At 48.6% G+C, this 14,034-nt stretch overlaps 1 protein-coding gene across 7 annotated transcripts in view; it reads left to right on the forward strand.

The window, feature by feature from the left end:
- The first annotated feature begins 4,037 nt into the window (after positions 1-4,037).
- SEPTIN8 (septin 8) overlaps positions 4,038-14,034 on the forward strand; it is a 46,874-nt gene continuing 36,877 nt past the window's right edge. For 4 of the 7 annotated variants that reach the window (XM_074603716.1, XM_074603718.1, XM_074603721.1 and 1 more), the window contains exon 1: positions 4,039-4,205. In XM_074603716.1, coding sequence (XP_074459817.1) covers positions 4,176-4,205 — 30 coding nt within the window. In that variant the 5' untranslated portion in view covers positions 4,039-4,175. Of the gene's footprint in view, positions 4,206-14,034 lie in introns of all 7 variants that reach the window. The other 3 variants (XM_074603717.1, XM_074603719.1, XM_074603720.1) reach the window with 1 other exon arrangement.

Genomic DNA, 14,034 nt, shown 5'->3' on the forward strand with positions numbered 1-14,034 from the left:
GAGTTTCCAATAAGCTGCTTCCTCCGGCCTGTGTTGAAAAACGTGATGGAGTTCTGTTTGTCTGCACCACCTGGATTTGCAGATTGAGGATTTTACTCAGCCCTGAAAGATGCAGCCATCTTCTAAGGCCTTGGTGTTGCTGTGGTATTCATGTGGCAGGTAGGATGATCACTTACTCGCTGTGTCTGCGTGTGACGTAAAAGGGGCTGTGATAACATTTGTTTCTCTCCATTTTCATTGCCTTACCTGGGGTGACAACATGAAAAAGTAAAGCAACTCTTGCTGACCTCCCCACCATGCGCTACTGCCATGCCACCATGCATGCAGCAAGGGGCATTTTCCTTCCCCTCCCCTGGACAAAGAGGTTCCAGGGTACATTTGTGCCTCTCTGCCCCAGCTCTTTAACTGTAGAAAATTCAGAGCTCATCCTAAATTCACTGTGCATTTAGCAGGTACAAATATTCCACAGAGTTTAAAATCCTTGCAGAAGCATCCAGCACTGTAACATACGTTGAGTTCCGAGCTATTAGGAATAATTTGCATAACAATTGATGCTTTAGCAGTTAAAGGGGCCACCAAATCCATTTCCCTTCTCTTGAAGCAGCTTTTATGCACCTGAAGCTTTTGAAATTAGCAGGGTTTCTCTTGAATTGGCATTAGAAAAAGTGTGCTTTTTGAAATAACAAGGTGTTTAAAAATAACTGCAAGCTTTTACGCAGTGCTGTCCTGTCCCAGAGATCCGCCCCATGCTGGTGGCAGTGCCGATGGACAAAGGGAGAGAGGACTCCAGCTGCAGAAGGTCTCAGCAGCACAGCTCAATCAGAGCCAGGTGACAGCAGTGCTGTCCCTTCATCTGTTCCAATGGCTCAGAATTCCCTTTATGCCATGAATCTGACTGCAGCTCGCAGAAACCTGTAGCTGTCTGGGAATCGGCTTTTGTGAGTCTCGTGTTGTTACAGTCTGCGCTTTATTGGCAGGGAAAAGAGCTCTTAATGAATCTAAGTCAATCACTTCTCCCAAAGTACCTGTTATAATGGCATTTAAGTGTGTGTTAAGCAGGAGTTTTACGTTGTCTTAAATCAGGACTCCAAAGTGTGCCTGTAATGTAAAAAAGAAAAAAAAAAAGTAACTTTTTAACCTTTTTACCTGTTTATTTTTGCTTCTTTGTGATATGTAAAGAAGGCCCAGAAAGTTAACTCCCCAGCAGCTCTAGTACAAGGCAGCATTAGTGACGAGCTGTGGGGCTTTTTGTCATTTTTGGTGACCCAAGAAAATAAATTAACAGATGGTGTTCAGCAATGTCCTTTTTAGAAAAATACAACATTTTGGCAACCTATCTTTAGCCAGAACTGATACATGGATTAGCAGAATTAATTTGGTTGTAGGCAGTTCACTCAGGAAAGACAGAAACCCAGCTTTTTTGACCTGCAAAAAGCAGATCACTTGGATAACACTCAGAAAATGCCTTGAAATTGCTTCAAGGGAGAACACAACCTTCTTCATAATCTCTAACCCCTCTAAGCACTTGCGTTTGATAACCCTTGCCCCCTCCCTTCAATTACCTACATCTAATTTTCACAACCTGTTTTATTTCTCCAGCATAAGCACAGTCCCCTTCTGGGGTGAACAATGCTTCCCAGAGCTCCCGCAGCGCAACACAGGTGGATCCCAAGGCGTCTTGGGAAGAATCAAAGATGCAGAGAAGGAACATACGATCTTACGCACCTGCTGTAACACAGCAACTCAGTGCCCACCAGCACAGCGTGGGCTCGTTTATTTATATGGCCGTGGGAGCAAGAGACCTTTGTTAAGATCACAAATAGCAGGTAAGGGAGAAGACAGACGTTAATACGAAGTGCAGCTCGTAGACTATTGTAATGAAGCATAAGTTCTGTTTTAATTTGGTCGCTGAGGTTTGATTGTCTTTGAATACTTCAGTCCTGCTTTAGGGCTCTCCAGGGATTGTGCTTTTGTGGGCGATGAATGAAAGGAACTGGGATATTGGCTATCTTTCCTTTTCCTTATCTTGCCAAAAAGTTGAAATTTGGCAAACCTTTTGAAAAATAACTGGAAGTGGGGCCTAAGCACAGTTGCTCACTGTTTCCTAGTAATTGGGGTGGGGCTCAGAGCTTTAGCTGTATCATATTTAGCTAATGACTCTATTTGTGGCCCTCCTTTGTGCAGGATGCTGGAGGTGATCTAGGAGCACCTGAGTAGACAAGGAAGAGTCTCCTGGACAGGGTCACTCCAGGTAACTTCTCCCTTGTCCGTTCCCTCAGAGGTGGTTGCATCGTGCGGTGGGATTAGCATCCCACATCTGGCATAATTTAGGGAAGTTCAGGCTGGGAACTGATTCTTGAAGGACAATCCTCACCAGCAATGACAGCAAAGATGGAACGGCAGGTTCTAGCCCTACCTGAGGAGGGGAGCGGAACATCAAACCTCAACCCATTCTCAGAGTTACCTGCATTCCTTAACGCTCCCTTATCACTGGTGCGTGCACTGAGTGGAGGAGCAGCCCCGAGGATTGGCTTTGAGGAGCAGCTCGCTGAGCAGACGTGTCTAACAACAGAAAGGGAGGGCTCTGTGTTGTGTCCAAAGCTGCTGGGAGGGGGTGGTTCTGCTGTGCCTTCAGCAATCCCATAGTAACCGCTGCCCGTTTGCGCACACAGGAGCTTTTCTCTGGCTCCCGTGTGCAGGGAGTTGCAAAACCTTGCCCTTCTTGAGGGGTTCAAAACGATCCTCAGCAGCCCTTTCCCCACGCAGAGTCAGTGTTGTGGGGGGAAAGTATTTGATCTTTTTGCTCAAACTCAGCTCTCCATCTGGAAGTGAGCATTGCTCCAAGAGAGAGGATGAGGAGAAAAGAGGGGGACGCAGCGTCTGATCGAAAGACTGGGGAACGACTAATGCAGGGTCTAGGGTGTAGGTCTAGGGGTGTACACACCTAGGGGTGTAGGTCTGGCCCAGTGACCAGCTGTGTGACTGGGAGAACGTGTGGCTCTGGTGAGCTGTTCCTTGGTCGGTGCACTGCAGCAGAGGGCACCAGAAAGCCGGGAAAACTTTGCTCTGTGCTAACAGCTTGCGAAATACCAATGTCTTTGTGGGTTACAAAGACTGAGGGTGATGGGATTGGCTTTGTGCTTTATGTGGGAAGGAATGATGAAGAAAGACTCGACAGTCCTCTGTTGCATACTTTAACTTGCCATGAAGACAGGCAGCGTAACGGCCATGAGGTCTTGGCATCCCTGTGCAAACCCATGCTCAGGTTGCACCTTTGGTGTAACTCCCATGTGCGATGAGGCACCTTGGTGCAGAGGCCGGGTATCTTCCAGCATGCTGGACACATGAGAGCTCCTCGAGGCAGGGAAATGGGTCTCTGTGTGCATCCTCTGAACCCTGCAGAGGATGCTCCTGGCACCTCTATGGTCACACTCAAAGCTTCATACAACCACCTGGAAGGAGGTTGTAGAGGGGTGGGGGGTCGGTCTCTTCTCCCAAATAACAGGCCATAGGACAAGAGGAAATGACCTCAAGGTGCACCAGGGGAGGTTTAGATTGGATATTAGGAAAATATCTTCACTGAAAGAGTTATCAAGCATTGGAACAGGCTGCCCAGGGAAGTGGTGGATTCGGCATCCCTGGAAATATTTAAAAGCTGGGTAAAGGTGGTGCTGAGGGACGTGGTTTAGTGGTGGTTTTGGCAGTGTTAGGCTGACAGTTGGACTCGATCTGGAAGGTCCCTTCCGACCTGGACGATTCTATGATTAATGTCTGTGTTAAGGTTTTCTGCACGGCTCTCTCTCAGCCCCCTCCACCTGCGGAACGCCATCAGTGCCGTGTCCCCCTCCCCGCACCTCCCACCCTGTCCCTGCGGCCGACGCCGGTCCCGAGGGGGGAAGCAGAGACGCCCGGACCTTCCTCGGCTCCGTGTCCCCCCTGCGGCAGCGGACGGGAGGGAGGGAAGGGGCCGGGCTAAAGCCCGCCCGCCCCCGCCCAGTCCCGCCCCCGGCCGGTGCCGGTGCCCGTCCCCCGGTCGGTCTGTCGGTCCGTCGGGCGGCGCCTGCGACGGGCGGAGGGGAGTTTCCAGGAAGTGGCCATATTGGATCCATTCAGCCGCATCCAGCCGCGGCGGGGAGAGCCGCGCTCCCGCCGCCGGAGCCGCGCCAGCCCCGGCCATGGCCGCCACCGACCTGGAGCGCTTCTCGGTGAGCAGCGGCCCCGCTCTCCTGCGCGCCTCTCCTGGGGGGAATCACTGGGTGGTTTTTTTTTTCCTTCGGGGGGTGTGTGTGGAAATTATGCAGGCGGTGTTGGGGCCAGGGCAGCCGGGGGGATGCTGTCAGCGGCCAGCGGAGCCGGGAGGAGGCGGGATGGGGTTGGGAGAGGGACGAAGCCGGTGTCCTCGGTGCGGGGAGAGTCCGTGCGGGAAGGTCCCGCCGGGGGCTGGGAGGCTCCGAGGCCCTGGTGCTCGGTCTGATGCTGAAACCGGTAACGAAAACCTTCCGTGAGCGCTCCTTGGATGCCTGAGATGCTCACAAAGGGTGTCCCGTATCCCTGTGTCTGCAGGCATAGAGCACCCCGCAATGAGGGGCGGAAAGAAATGGGGTCAGACCTTCCTAAATAAGAATTGTTTACATACCACTGGTATCCAAACACTAAAACAGTGAGTAACTTAACGGTGTGTGTATAGTACTGTGAGAGGCACACTGATTCAAACACGGGCAAAGCAAACCCTTGAGGCTAAGTGGTCTCTGAGCCAATGTATGAAGAATGCTGTACAGCAAATATGGAGCGTGACCTGTGCACCGCCGCCTCTCTGCAGCTCACATGTTGTATAACTGCTATCGGAAGTCAATCTGGCTAAAATCTGTGTCGGCTTCAAACTATTCTTTGTCTAAGGCTTGAGTTTTTTGTTGTCGTTGGACGGCTGTTGTGATTGAGTAACTCGGTGATGCATCTTGCAGCCTTTCGGAGCTAAAAACATTTTTACCACACTAAATAGCATGGCTCGCAAAAGTCAAAAATGTCTGGTGTGATATTGCTAAATAAATGGGAACAGCAGTGGTGGTTGTCTGAATTATAGGCATGCCGTTTGAGCACAAACAAGTCCCTGCTACTGTTTTCGCTGTAAACTACTTATTGCCAGGAATCTCAAACTCTGCTTCATTTCTTTGAATCCTGGCCCAAAAGTTTCCAGCTCAAGAATGAATTTGCAAGACTGTAACTTACTTAAAACTTGCATAAAGGAAAATTGATTGTGGGCTCTTATTTAAGAAAGCAAATGCTTCTAAACTCTGGGGAGAGCGGATTAAGGTAAAGCTTCAGTGTCAGGGAATGGGAACACCCTAACTGTCTCACTGCAATTCTTTTGGCATTTATATCATATGTAAATATTTCTAATGTTGATTTGGTGTGCCTGTGCAGATATTCATAGGTGTTACAGGAACCTAAAATACTGCGTAGCCTGGGAGAAAAGTAAAATGAATCTTGCATTCTTTGGTGTGGGTACTTGAATGCTTGGTGTACTTGTGCCAATACTCTGTCACTTTTATTTAAAAAAAGAAAGGGGGGAGTGGGGGAAGGGTGCTGGGCTCTCATTTGGGCACCAAAGTGAAATGGCTGGGCTCCAACATGACTTTAGTGCCCAACTCCATTAGGAGAAAATCTGCTTACTTTGTGCGGGGAGCTGGGGAGAGTTTATAGGGATCTGCAGGCCCAGTAGATCTGGTGATGTGCTGATCTTTGCTTTGGACTAGTTTGCCTTTCGCCTGGAACCATGGATCTGGCAGAAGTGTGTGGGAGAGCAGCATCTCGTTTCCATTTGATGTAGGGCAGAGGACTGTCCCAGCTGCTGTTTCCTTTATCCTCAGCACGTGTCTCAGCTCTGATGCTGTTCCTCCACCAGTATCATAGAAACCTCATGATTAAGGTGTTCCGAGTTGTTCTTTCTGCGGGGTTTACAGCCTTCTTGGTGCCACTTTATATCACTGTGCCTCAGCTTCCTGAGCACAAAGTCTGGGTGGAAATAGCTCATTACTGCCAAGAAAAGGTGATGATAAATTAATTTACTTTTATTGTCTGTTTGTATCTGCAGTGGGAAGTAACGTTGAAAAAGCCTCTGAAGGAGGTTTTTGATATACAATAGGTCATGCTATTTGGATTGGTGAAGCTATTTATAAGTGTCCAGCTGACACTGACATCCTGGAATGTAGTGACCCTTAGGTTTGGATAATGTGTTTTCAAAACTCCCCAGATGCACGCTTCCCTTGTACAGTCCTCCAGAACGCCTCTGTCTCCAGCACAATAAAGTTCCCTTGAAGTGCTGCTGTTGGAAATGACCAACAAAAGCAAATGAAAGGAAGCTCGCCCATAGAAAGCTGCCTCTAAGGCAGCAGAATCACACCAGCGGTGCTCAAGACCGCCTTTGTTTTTGTGAATGTAGGGCTTGTAAGAGAGATTGGCTTCAGCCCCTGGAGACTGAAGTTTTCTGCAGATCTGCCCTGAGACAGTGTCTCACCACTGCTGCGTTTGGTACTTGCTCTGCAAGCATCACTACTAGATACCCGAGGCCAGTTGTCATCATTACAGTTACCACCAGAGTGGAAAGCAAGCTGATAAAGTTTGGTTTTATTATGAAATACTTTGTCACCAAAGCTCAGAGCTTCTCCATTGCCTGTTCTGGCTGGTGCTGAGCTAGCACACGTGTGATGACTGTGTGCTGGAGCAGACACTGGCAGTATTAGCAAAGATGTTGGTATGTTGAGCGGGAAACAGCCGAACCACCACGTGCAAGCGGAAGCCAGAAAGTGCGTGAAATGCAGCAGGGAAATGCAGAAGCTCTGGAGGAAGCTAGAAAAGCTGGAAGGAGAAGAAGTGATGGAGAAGCAACTGCAGATGCGTAGGAGAGTAAATGGGATGAGATGTGAGACTGAGACTGTAAGACTGTTTTGCTTTTGAGAAGCTTTTTCAATCCCCCAAATCTGTTGCTTTCTCTCTTTTAGAATAAAACCTGTCGACCTCCCGAAATGCCGTTGCTTAACGATCTGCATTAACCTATTGTCTGACTTGGAAGTGCAAAGGCAGCTGCTTGGTCTCTAAACTAGGCGGCCACGTGCTCTCAAACGCATGCATGTGAGGAGGAGCAGGTGTCCTCAGCCTTAAGGTTGGGCTGAAAGAAGAATTTAACATTATGCCATAAGTTTTAAAAATGTTGTCGCTCTTTGCTTTGTGTGCATACTGTGACGCTGTGCACGGACAAGGGATTTGGGCATGGTGACGCCCAGTGAAGAGTGCACAGCGTGCATGTAGCTGTGTGTGTGCTGTAGCTGCGGGGCAGCTGTCTATGTGCAGTCCCGAGAAGATGCCCCTTCATGTCAGTGATTGATAGCTAGGCTTTTACTGGTAGCTTCACTGTAAATTAATGCCCCTTAGAAGATCTTGCCAGAAAAACCACCACTTTATATAGAGGAAAGACGAACAACATCTTCCTTGCTGGGAAGAGACAATGGAGTTTTTTTTGTCACAGGGAGCTGCTGAGCTGGGGGGGTCTGGCCAGTTTGGCAGCTTCGCGTGAGCGTTACCTGTTTACACACCACTGCCTTCTCGTGACCGGCTCCCAACTCTGTGGGAGGAGAGGGACCTTTGAACTGTGCCTGGTCCTGCCACAACGCCTGGGTTGCGATAAACTTCATGCATTTCTGCTGTTTTCTGTAAGCTTGTGTTTTCTCTTACTGACTGCACAGCCTGAACCCGCTCCCCTGTGTGAGGGGGCCAGTGTTACACCATAGTCCATGAAAGACGGACATGAGGAGTGGGCTGAGAACAGCTCTGCGTACTGTGGCTGGAGCAGAGCAGTTGCCAGAAGACTTAATCGCTACAGGTCCTAAGCATAGGCTTACATTTTCTTTTAATCAAACTCTTGAGGAAAATGTTTCCATGGCTCAATTCCAGTGGAAACTGGGGTTTGTTTGGATTCGGACATTCCTCCTGCCCTGTTTTTTGCCCAGCCAGCAGCACCATTTGGAATTTCCAGGGTTAAATTTCCTTGTCTGTTTTTGTCGTTCAATTATTTTACCTTTAGCCTGGAAAAACTCAAGTGATCCCCCATGCAGTGTGGAACATAAGTGACAGATTTTTCTCCAAGCTGGTAACACGCACCAGGAAGCGGGCCCAGCGGGAGCAGCCCTTTCCCTCCCTGCCCTGGCCAGCTCTTCTGCCTGTAGCGTATGCTTTTTTGGGAAGGAGGGATGGGGAAAATGGTCTTCCATGGGAGAAGACAAATTGGTGGTTGCCTCTCCGAGCCTCGCAATCCTTCCCCGGGAGGCTCGCCTGTGCTCAGACAGGAAGCCAGCCCTGACTGTTTCAACCGCAGGACCAATTAGCTCAACCACAGTCCATCGCAGTTAAACACTTATTTTGAATGTATGTGCTGGGAACAAATGTTGCCCAGAAAAAGATTTTGTTTTTTTGGGTTGGTGTTTTGTGTTGGGGTGTGTGTGTTTTTTGTTTTTTGGTTTTTTTTTTCCTTCCCCGCTGTGGTTCTGTTGCTGTCGGTGAATCCGGAGCATCTCTTCCTCCTGCAGCAGAGATGCAACATGTTGTTCTGCGTGGGAGCTCCAGAGCTGCTCTTAACCGCTTATAATCACAGCGAGCGCCCAGGCGGTGGGTGGAAGGACGTGAGCTGGCAAATGCTGAAGCCGTGTGTGCCCTCTGCCTCGGCAAAACAAATGAAAGCCTGAAGAATAACTCTCTTTCAGGAGGCCGGCATGGTGTCAGGGCTCGTCATCAGTGCTGTGGTGGCAGCTGTCAGCCAGTCCCCAGCGTTGCTGGAAGGCCAAAAGCTCCCTAAATATTATCTTCTGTAGCAGAATACCAGTGCTGTTGCCAGCTGCGGGGAGAGACACAGCCCTGTCTCCGAGTGCCCCCGCTGTCCCCAGTCCCGTCGTCTCGAGGCACCACCGTGCAAACGGAGTGCTCTGGGGACTGGGCTGTTTGTCTGTCTGCAGGAGCAGTGGTCATGCTCATCTCCTTTCCTTCTCGGGCTCCTTTGGCTCAGAGGTTGGGAGGGGAAGAAATGGCATGATGCTAAATTGGCTTTTCATGGGTTGTGCAATTAAGAGGAGGAATCTGGGCGGCCATGGGACTGAGGGAGACGCACAGGGCGTGGGCACGCTGTTTCCATCCCGCCTGTGTGAGGTAGGGGCACATTTATGTGATTAACTCTGATTATTCAGAACATGTCCTGGGCACATCACAGGCTGTGGCTGGGAGAAGCTGTCCTGCTCTTTTCAGATTAGCTGCAGCCCTTAGAAATTATGTTGTCCTGTCCCGTGTTTGTGTTTTGATGAGGTGAGGCCTGTGTGTTTATGCACAGCCTGCTTGTTTGTCCCCTTCCCATCAGTGTAGCAGCAGTGAGCTCTGGGTTTATACCTGAAACTTTGCATTTGTATTCATGTATCGTAGAAGCGTCAGATGGGGAGGAGAGCCCATCTCTGCTCCCACAGCAGCTCAAGTGAGAAAAAGAATCCTAAAGGTGCTGCTTCTCCTCAGTCCCAGCCAGATGCTTTGCTTCCAGAGCCTTTTCTCCGGCATAAGTGGCTGTGCTCGCCTCCGTCTTGTGACATGTGAATGTGAAAGGTGGAGCCAGACAGGGAATCTGCACCCTCCAAAATGGGGTGACAGTGGAGACTTTCAGAGGGCTGTGGGAGAACAACGTCAGTGAGAACCACAGCCTTCTCAGATACATCCCCGGTTGCTGGTCTCAGCTTACGGGCTGACCAGGGCCCATAGATGGGGTTGGGGTTGTGGAGGCACCACTGTTTAGATGTTCGGATTCCTTTGTGAAGCCAAAAAGCGTCTGTCTCCCACACACATGAAATTCCAGAGATGTCAGACGGCTAGAGAGAGGTTCCCATGGAGCACCCTGCCTCGGGGCTCTTGCCCTCTCTGGCTCGCACAGCCTCAAAACCAGATTGTCGCAGGGAGCTGTGGAGCGAGAGAGCCTGGGCTGGATTTCCATGGAGGGACTTCGGGCTGCTCCCATCCTCTCCTCGCCGCTGGATGAGGTGTTGTGATGAGTCTGTGCCACCACTGCATTACGTGTGTGAGGAAGCATGTGGGGAATGCATCCAGAGTCCTCCACAGGCAATCAGCGTTTCGGCTGGTTCTTGCTGTAACGGAGAGGCAGGACACATCCGTTGGCTTCTGCTCGGCTGAGTTCATGTCTGCCTGCAAAGGACTGTACAGGCATGCCTTCAGCTGTGGGCTGGCGTGAAGCATGTTCCCGGAGCTCGTGGTGTTCATGCTAGAAAATCGAACCTTCCCGCAGCCAAGGTTGCTCAGGTCGGTTGCTGGGAGAGGAGACTGACCGCATGGCATTTAAATTGCATGTATATTCCTGCAGGTGCTTGGTGCGATTGTGGGGCAGCTCGGGTCAGAGGGACATTGCTGGGTCTCTGGTCCAGACCCTGCTTACAGCACGCTGCTCCGGATCTTGGGTCCTAATCCAACTCGATCCTGGCTTTCAGCTCTGCTGCAGTAAAAAGGTTGTCTGAAAAAGGGCTGCCAGAGCCGGGCTCCCAGGAACGCTCTCCTTCCCCCATCTTCTGCAGCAAAGATGTTTCCAGTTTGCATTGGTGATATAAGTTTATTCTGTAGTTTCGTACAGAATGAATAGTTCTTTCAGCTTCTCTTTTTGCAATGTACTTATTTCAGATAGAGGTTTTCTTTTCTTTTTCTATGGCCTTGAGTCTTCAGCTTAAAGGTATTCTGCGCTAATACACTTTGAGGCTTTCTGGAGGCATGTGTTAATAGGATATATAGCAGTCAGCTTATTAGCATGATGACTCTGGTGTAGCTCTTGGAGCTGAGTGGCTGGGATATGTAAAACTTCTCTTTCTGGTGTCTTCCAGGCAGTATTACGAGACTTGTCCAGTAGCTGGAAATGCTGTTTGTGGAGATGCTGTGAGATGGCTGCGTAAGACAAACTGGGAAAAAAATCATGCAGTGGTGACCAAAACTCTTGGGTTCCCATTATATCTCTGTTTCCTTGTCTAAAAATATGCTGAATAATAGTATTTATTGTAATTGGGCAATAAATTCTGGAAATGTATGTGGGAATTAGCTGTGTTTATTTTAAGTGGTAACTAAAACAAATAGTTGTGGTGGCTGATATCCAGCATGGCTTGTTTGGCATGATGGGGATCCAGATCCTTTTTCCCTTTTTGACGTTTCTTTTAAACTTCCCCAAGCCTTTTCCATGCCACTCCTTAGGGGCAGGCACTCCATTTCTCTCTTGGCTTTGTCCCATGGCCATTTGTATGTGCCAGGTATCTCCTCCTCTTCCTCGTGGAGGGACGGTGGGGAAGGGAAGAGGTCCTGCTGGCCAGATCGGTTGAGTGCAAGCCGGGAATGCATCTGCTGCCTTGGGTGAACTTGGGAAAGTCTCTTAGTAGATAAGGTGATAAGATTAGTCTCTTGTCAGGGTTAATTGGGAAATTCCATTAAATTAAAAACCTCAGCACCTTCTGAATAAATAATTTTGAAAAGAAACGAACTGGCGTAGTCTGGTGTGTTCTTGTTTATCTGTATTTTGGGTTCTTTTTTAAACAGGCTGAAGGAAGAGCTATGTTTGTGTTTTGGACTTTGGTTTCTTGATTTTGAATAGCTCATGGGGGATGGAATTCTCAGGCTGACGAAAGGCTGAACTTTCTCATCCTTCAAGGTCATTTTGAAGGAAATGTCTCTCATTTTTGGTTCCATAGTTTTCTCTGTTTTAACCAACTTTCCTTATTCTCAAAGGCAACATTCTTGTTTGCAAAACATTGTGTGCATAATGCCCAGCAAATCCTGTTTTGCTCCTTGGTAAACTCTCAGCTGGGGCTTGCGATAGGGACAAAATGCATGTTTAATCCTTTCTTAATTAAGAAGGACCTCACAATTAATTAATTAAGCTTCATAAATGTTATAGAGAAATAACTAAATAACAGCTTAAGAACAGGAAGCATGTGGGAATTTTACTTTTACTGTAAAAAGTCAGAGAGGAATTTAAGCCAGAAACAGTCAGTTTGTTTGCAGAAAATTAAAACCGATGTTGCATTCACAGGTTGGGAATATCATCTTGGGTGTGTGTTGTATGAGAAAAGATGAGAAGCTTTACTCTCCCTTCAAACTTAGCTCCGAAATTCAGCAAAACCTGATGTTTTAAGCCTGTGCCAATTCATTTGATTCTGTAGATGTGTGTAGGATTTCTATTTGATGTTTTGCAGGGTTTTTTGTGGGTTTTTAAGGAGGAAAGGCTGCTTGAGACTGAAGCAAAGCTGAAGGCAGTGTCTGCAGTTCATTTTAGCTCTTTGCTTGCAGATGTTCGAGTGAGCAGGCTGGCTGCAGAAGGGGAATATGTTGAGTGTGCAGATCCCTGCTCCTGGCTCACTGCTGGGAGTGCTTCCCGTCCGGCGTGTTGCTGGGATATCGGTACAAGGTGTGCCGCAGGAATCAAAACACCATTTGGCACCAGTGGCTTGGATACAGGAAAGCAGTTAAGGAGTTTGTCGAAGGAGTTCCTCCCTTAAAAGGAGTTTTGCTTTCTCACTTGAATCCCTGTCCACCTTCTTATGTGTAGGTGACTACAAGTGCGTGTTCAGCACGCTGGATTTTTACAGGTGTGCAGCACCGCCTTTTCTTCCCAGACTAGCCTGGGGCATATGAAACATTGATACTGGACCAGTGATTTTTTGTTTGTTTGTTTGTTTTTATTGTTTGTTTTTCCAAATGCTGAACATTGCTCTTCACAATGCCCTCACTGATTTTGGGGTTTATGAATAGCTCTTAAAAATGAATCCAAAAGCTTTCAAGAAAGGCATCACTTCAGCCAACGTAACCTTTAGTGAGCCCTACAGGAGAGAACCTCAGCTTTTGAGTCGCCTTGCCTCTGTAACGTAGAGTGGCTTTCAGTTTGATTTGGCATGACTTGGTGGTGACTCCATATCTGATTTCTTCAGTGATGTTTTTGCCTGCCTGGAGTGCAGCTGGGAGCCGGGAGGGATATGAATAAAGGCTTGAGTGTCTGGGAAAATTCTTGTCATTCTTAGGAGAGTGGTTTAAAGGGGGGCTGGGAATTGTGGGGTTTTTTTAGCGTGAGGTTTTCACTGGGGGAGACTACAGTGTGGGCTGGGAGCTTGTTGTGAGCATGAGGCAACTGGAGATGAGTGGCTGGAATGGTGTCCCGTACGTGGAGGGGTGGTTCAGATGTGGCTGTGCTCTGTTATGCTGTGTGTTGGAAAAGAGAAGGAAGCAAAGGCCATGGAGGCTTTGTCCTGCCATTGCTGGAAGGAAGGCCAGTGTTAGGCATTGCAGTGTTACCATTTACAGCTCTTCAGGGCTGCCATAGTGGGGAAAACACTTTTGCCCTCCCTGCACAGGCACAGTGAAGGCAGAGTTACTCATGCCATCTGAGATGTGTCCTGTTTGACTGGCCATGTACCACCACCAGAGTGGACTGGGAGTGAGAGGCAGCAGAGAAGCTGAAGCACAGCAGGTTGCTATTGTAAGACAAGTGGTAAATCAGTACAAACCCCACATCTAAAATTATTTCTGTAGGGTTTAGTTTTTTTTTCTTCCATTCTTCCCCCAGCCTGTTATTAAGTGCTCCACAATGGGGATCTGGAGTTTTGAGCACATGCTTAAGATTAACTGAAAACCTTCAGAGTTGCGTATGTGCTTGCGCTTTGCAAATCTGCTTGAGATTAGGTGGTACTTGGGTGCAACAAGTTTAGCCTGAGAGGTGCTGAGATCTCCACTGGTCAGCCCCAGCTGAAAGTGTGCTTCCTTTCATCTCCAGTACCAAAGGCACCCACGGGGTCACGCGTACCGTGCCTAAGCCCTCTGCCAAGACTTACTATGCTCAGCATCCTCTGACTGTTGTTAGACAACATCAAATCTAGTCTTATTACCTCTCTTCGGCCATCTCTTCCTGCTTAGTAGACTGTAAAGCGCGAGCTCATTCATCGGAGCTGTAATACATCTAATAGTCTTTAACCT

Source organism: Larus michahellis, chromosome 11, assembly GCF_964199755.1.
Source record: "Larus michahellis chromosome 11, bLarMic1.1, whole genome shotgun sequence".
Lineage (NCBI taxonomy): Eukaryota > Metazoa > Chordata > Aves > Charadriiformes > Laridae > Larus > Larus michahellis.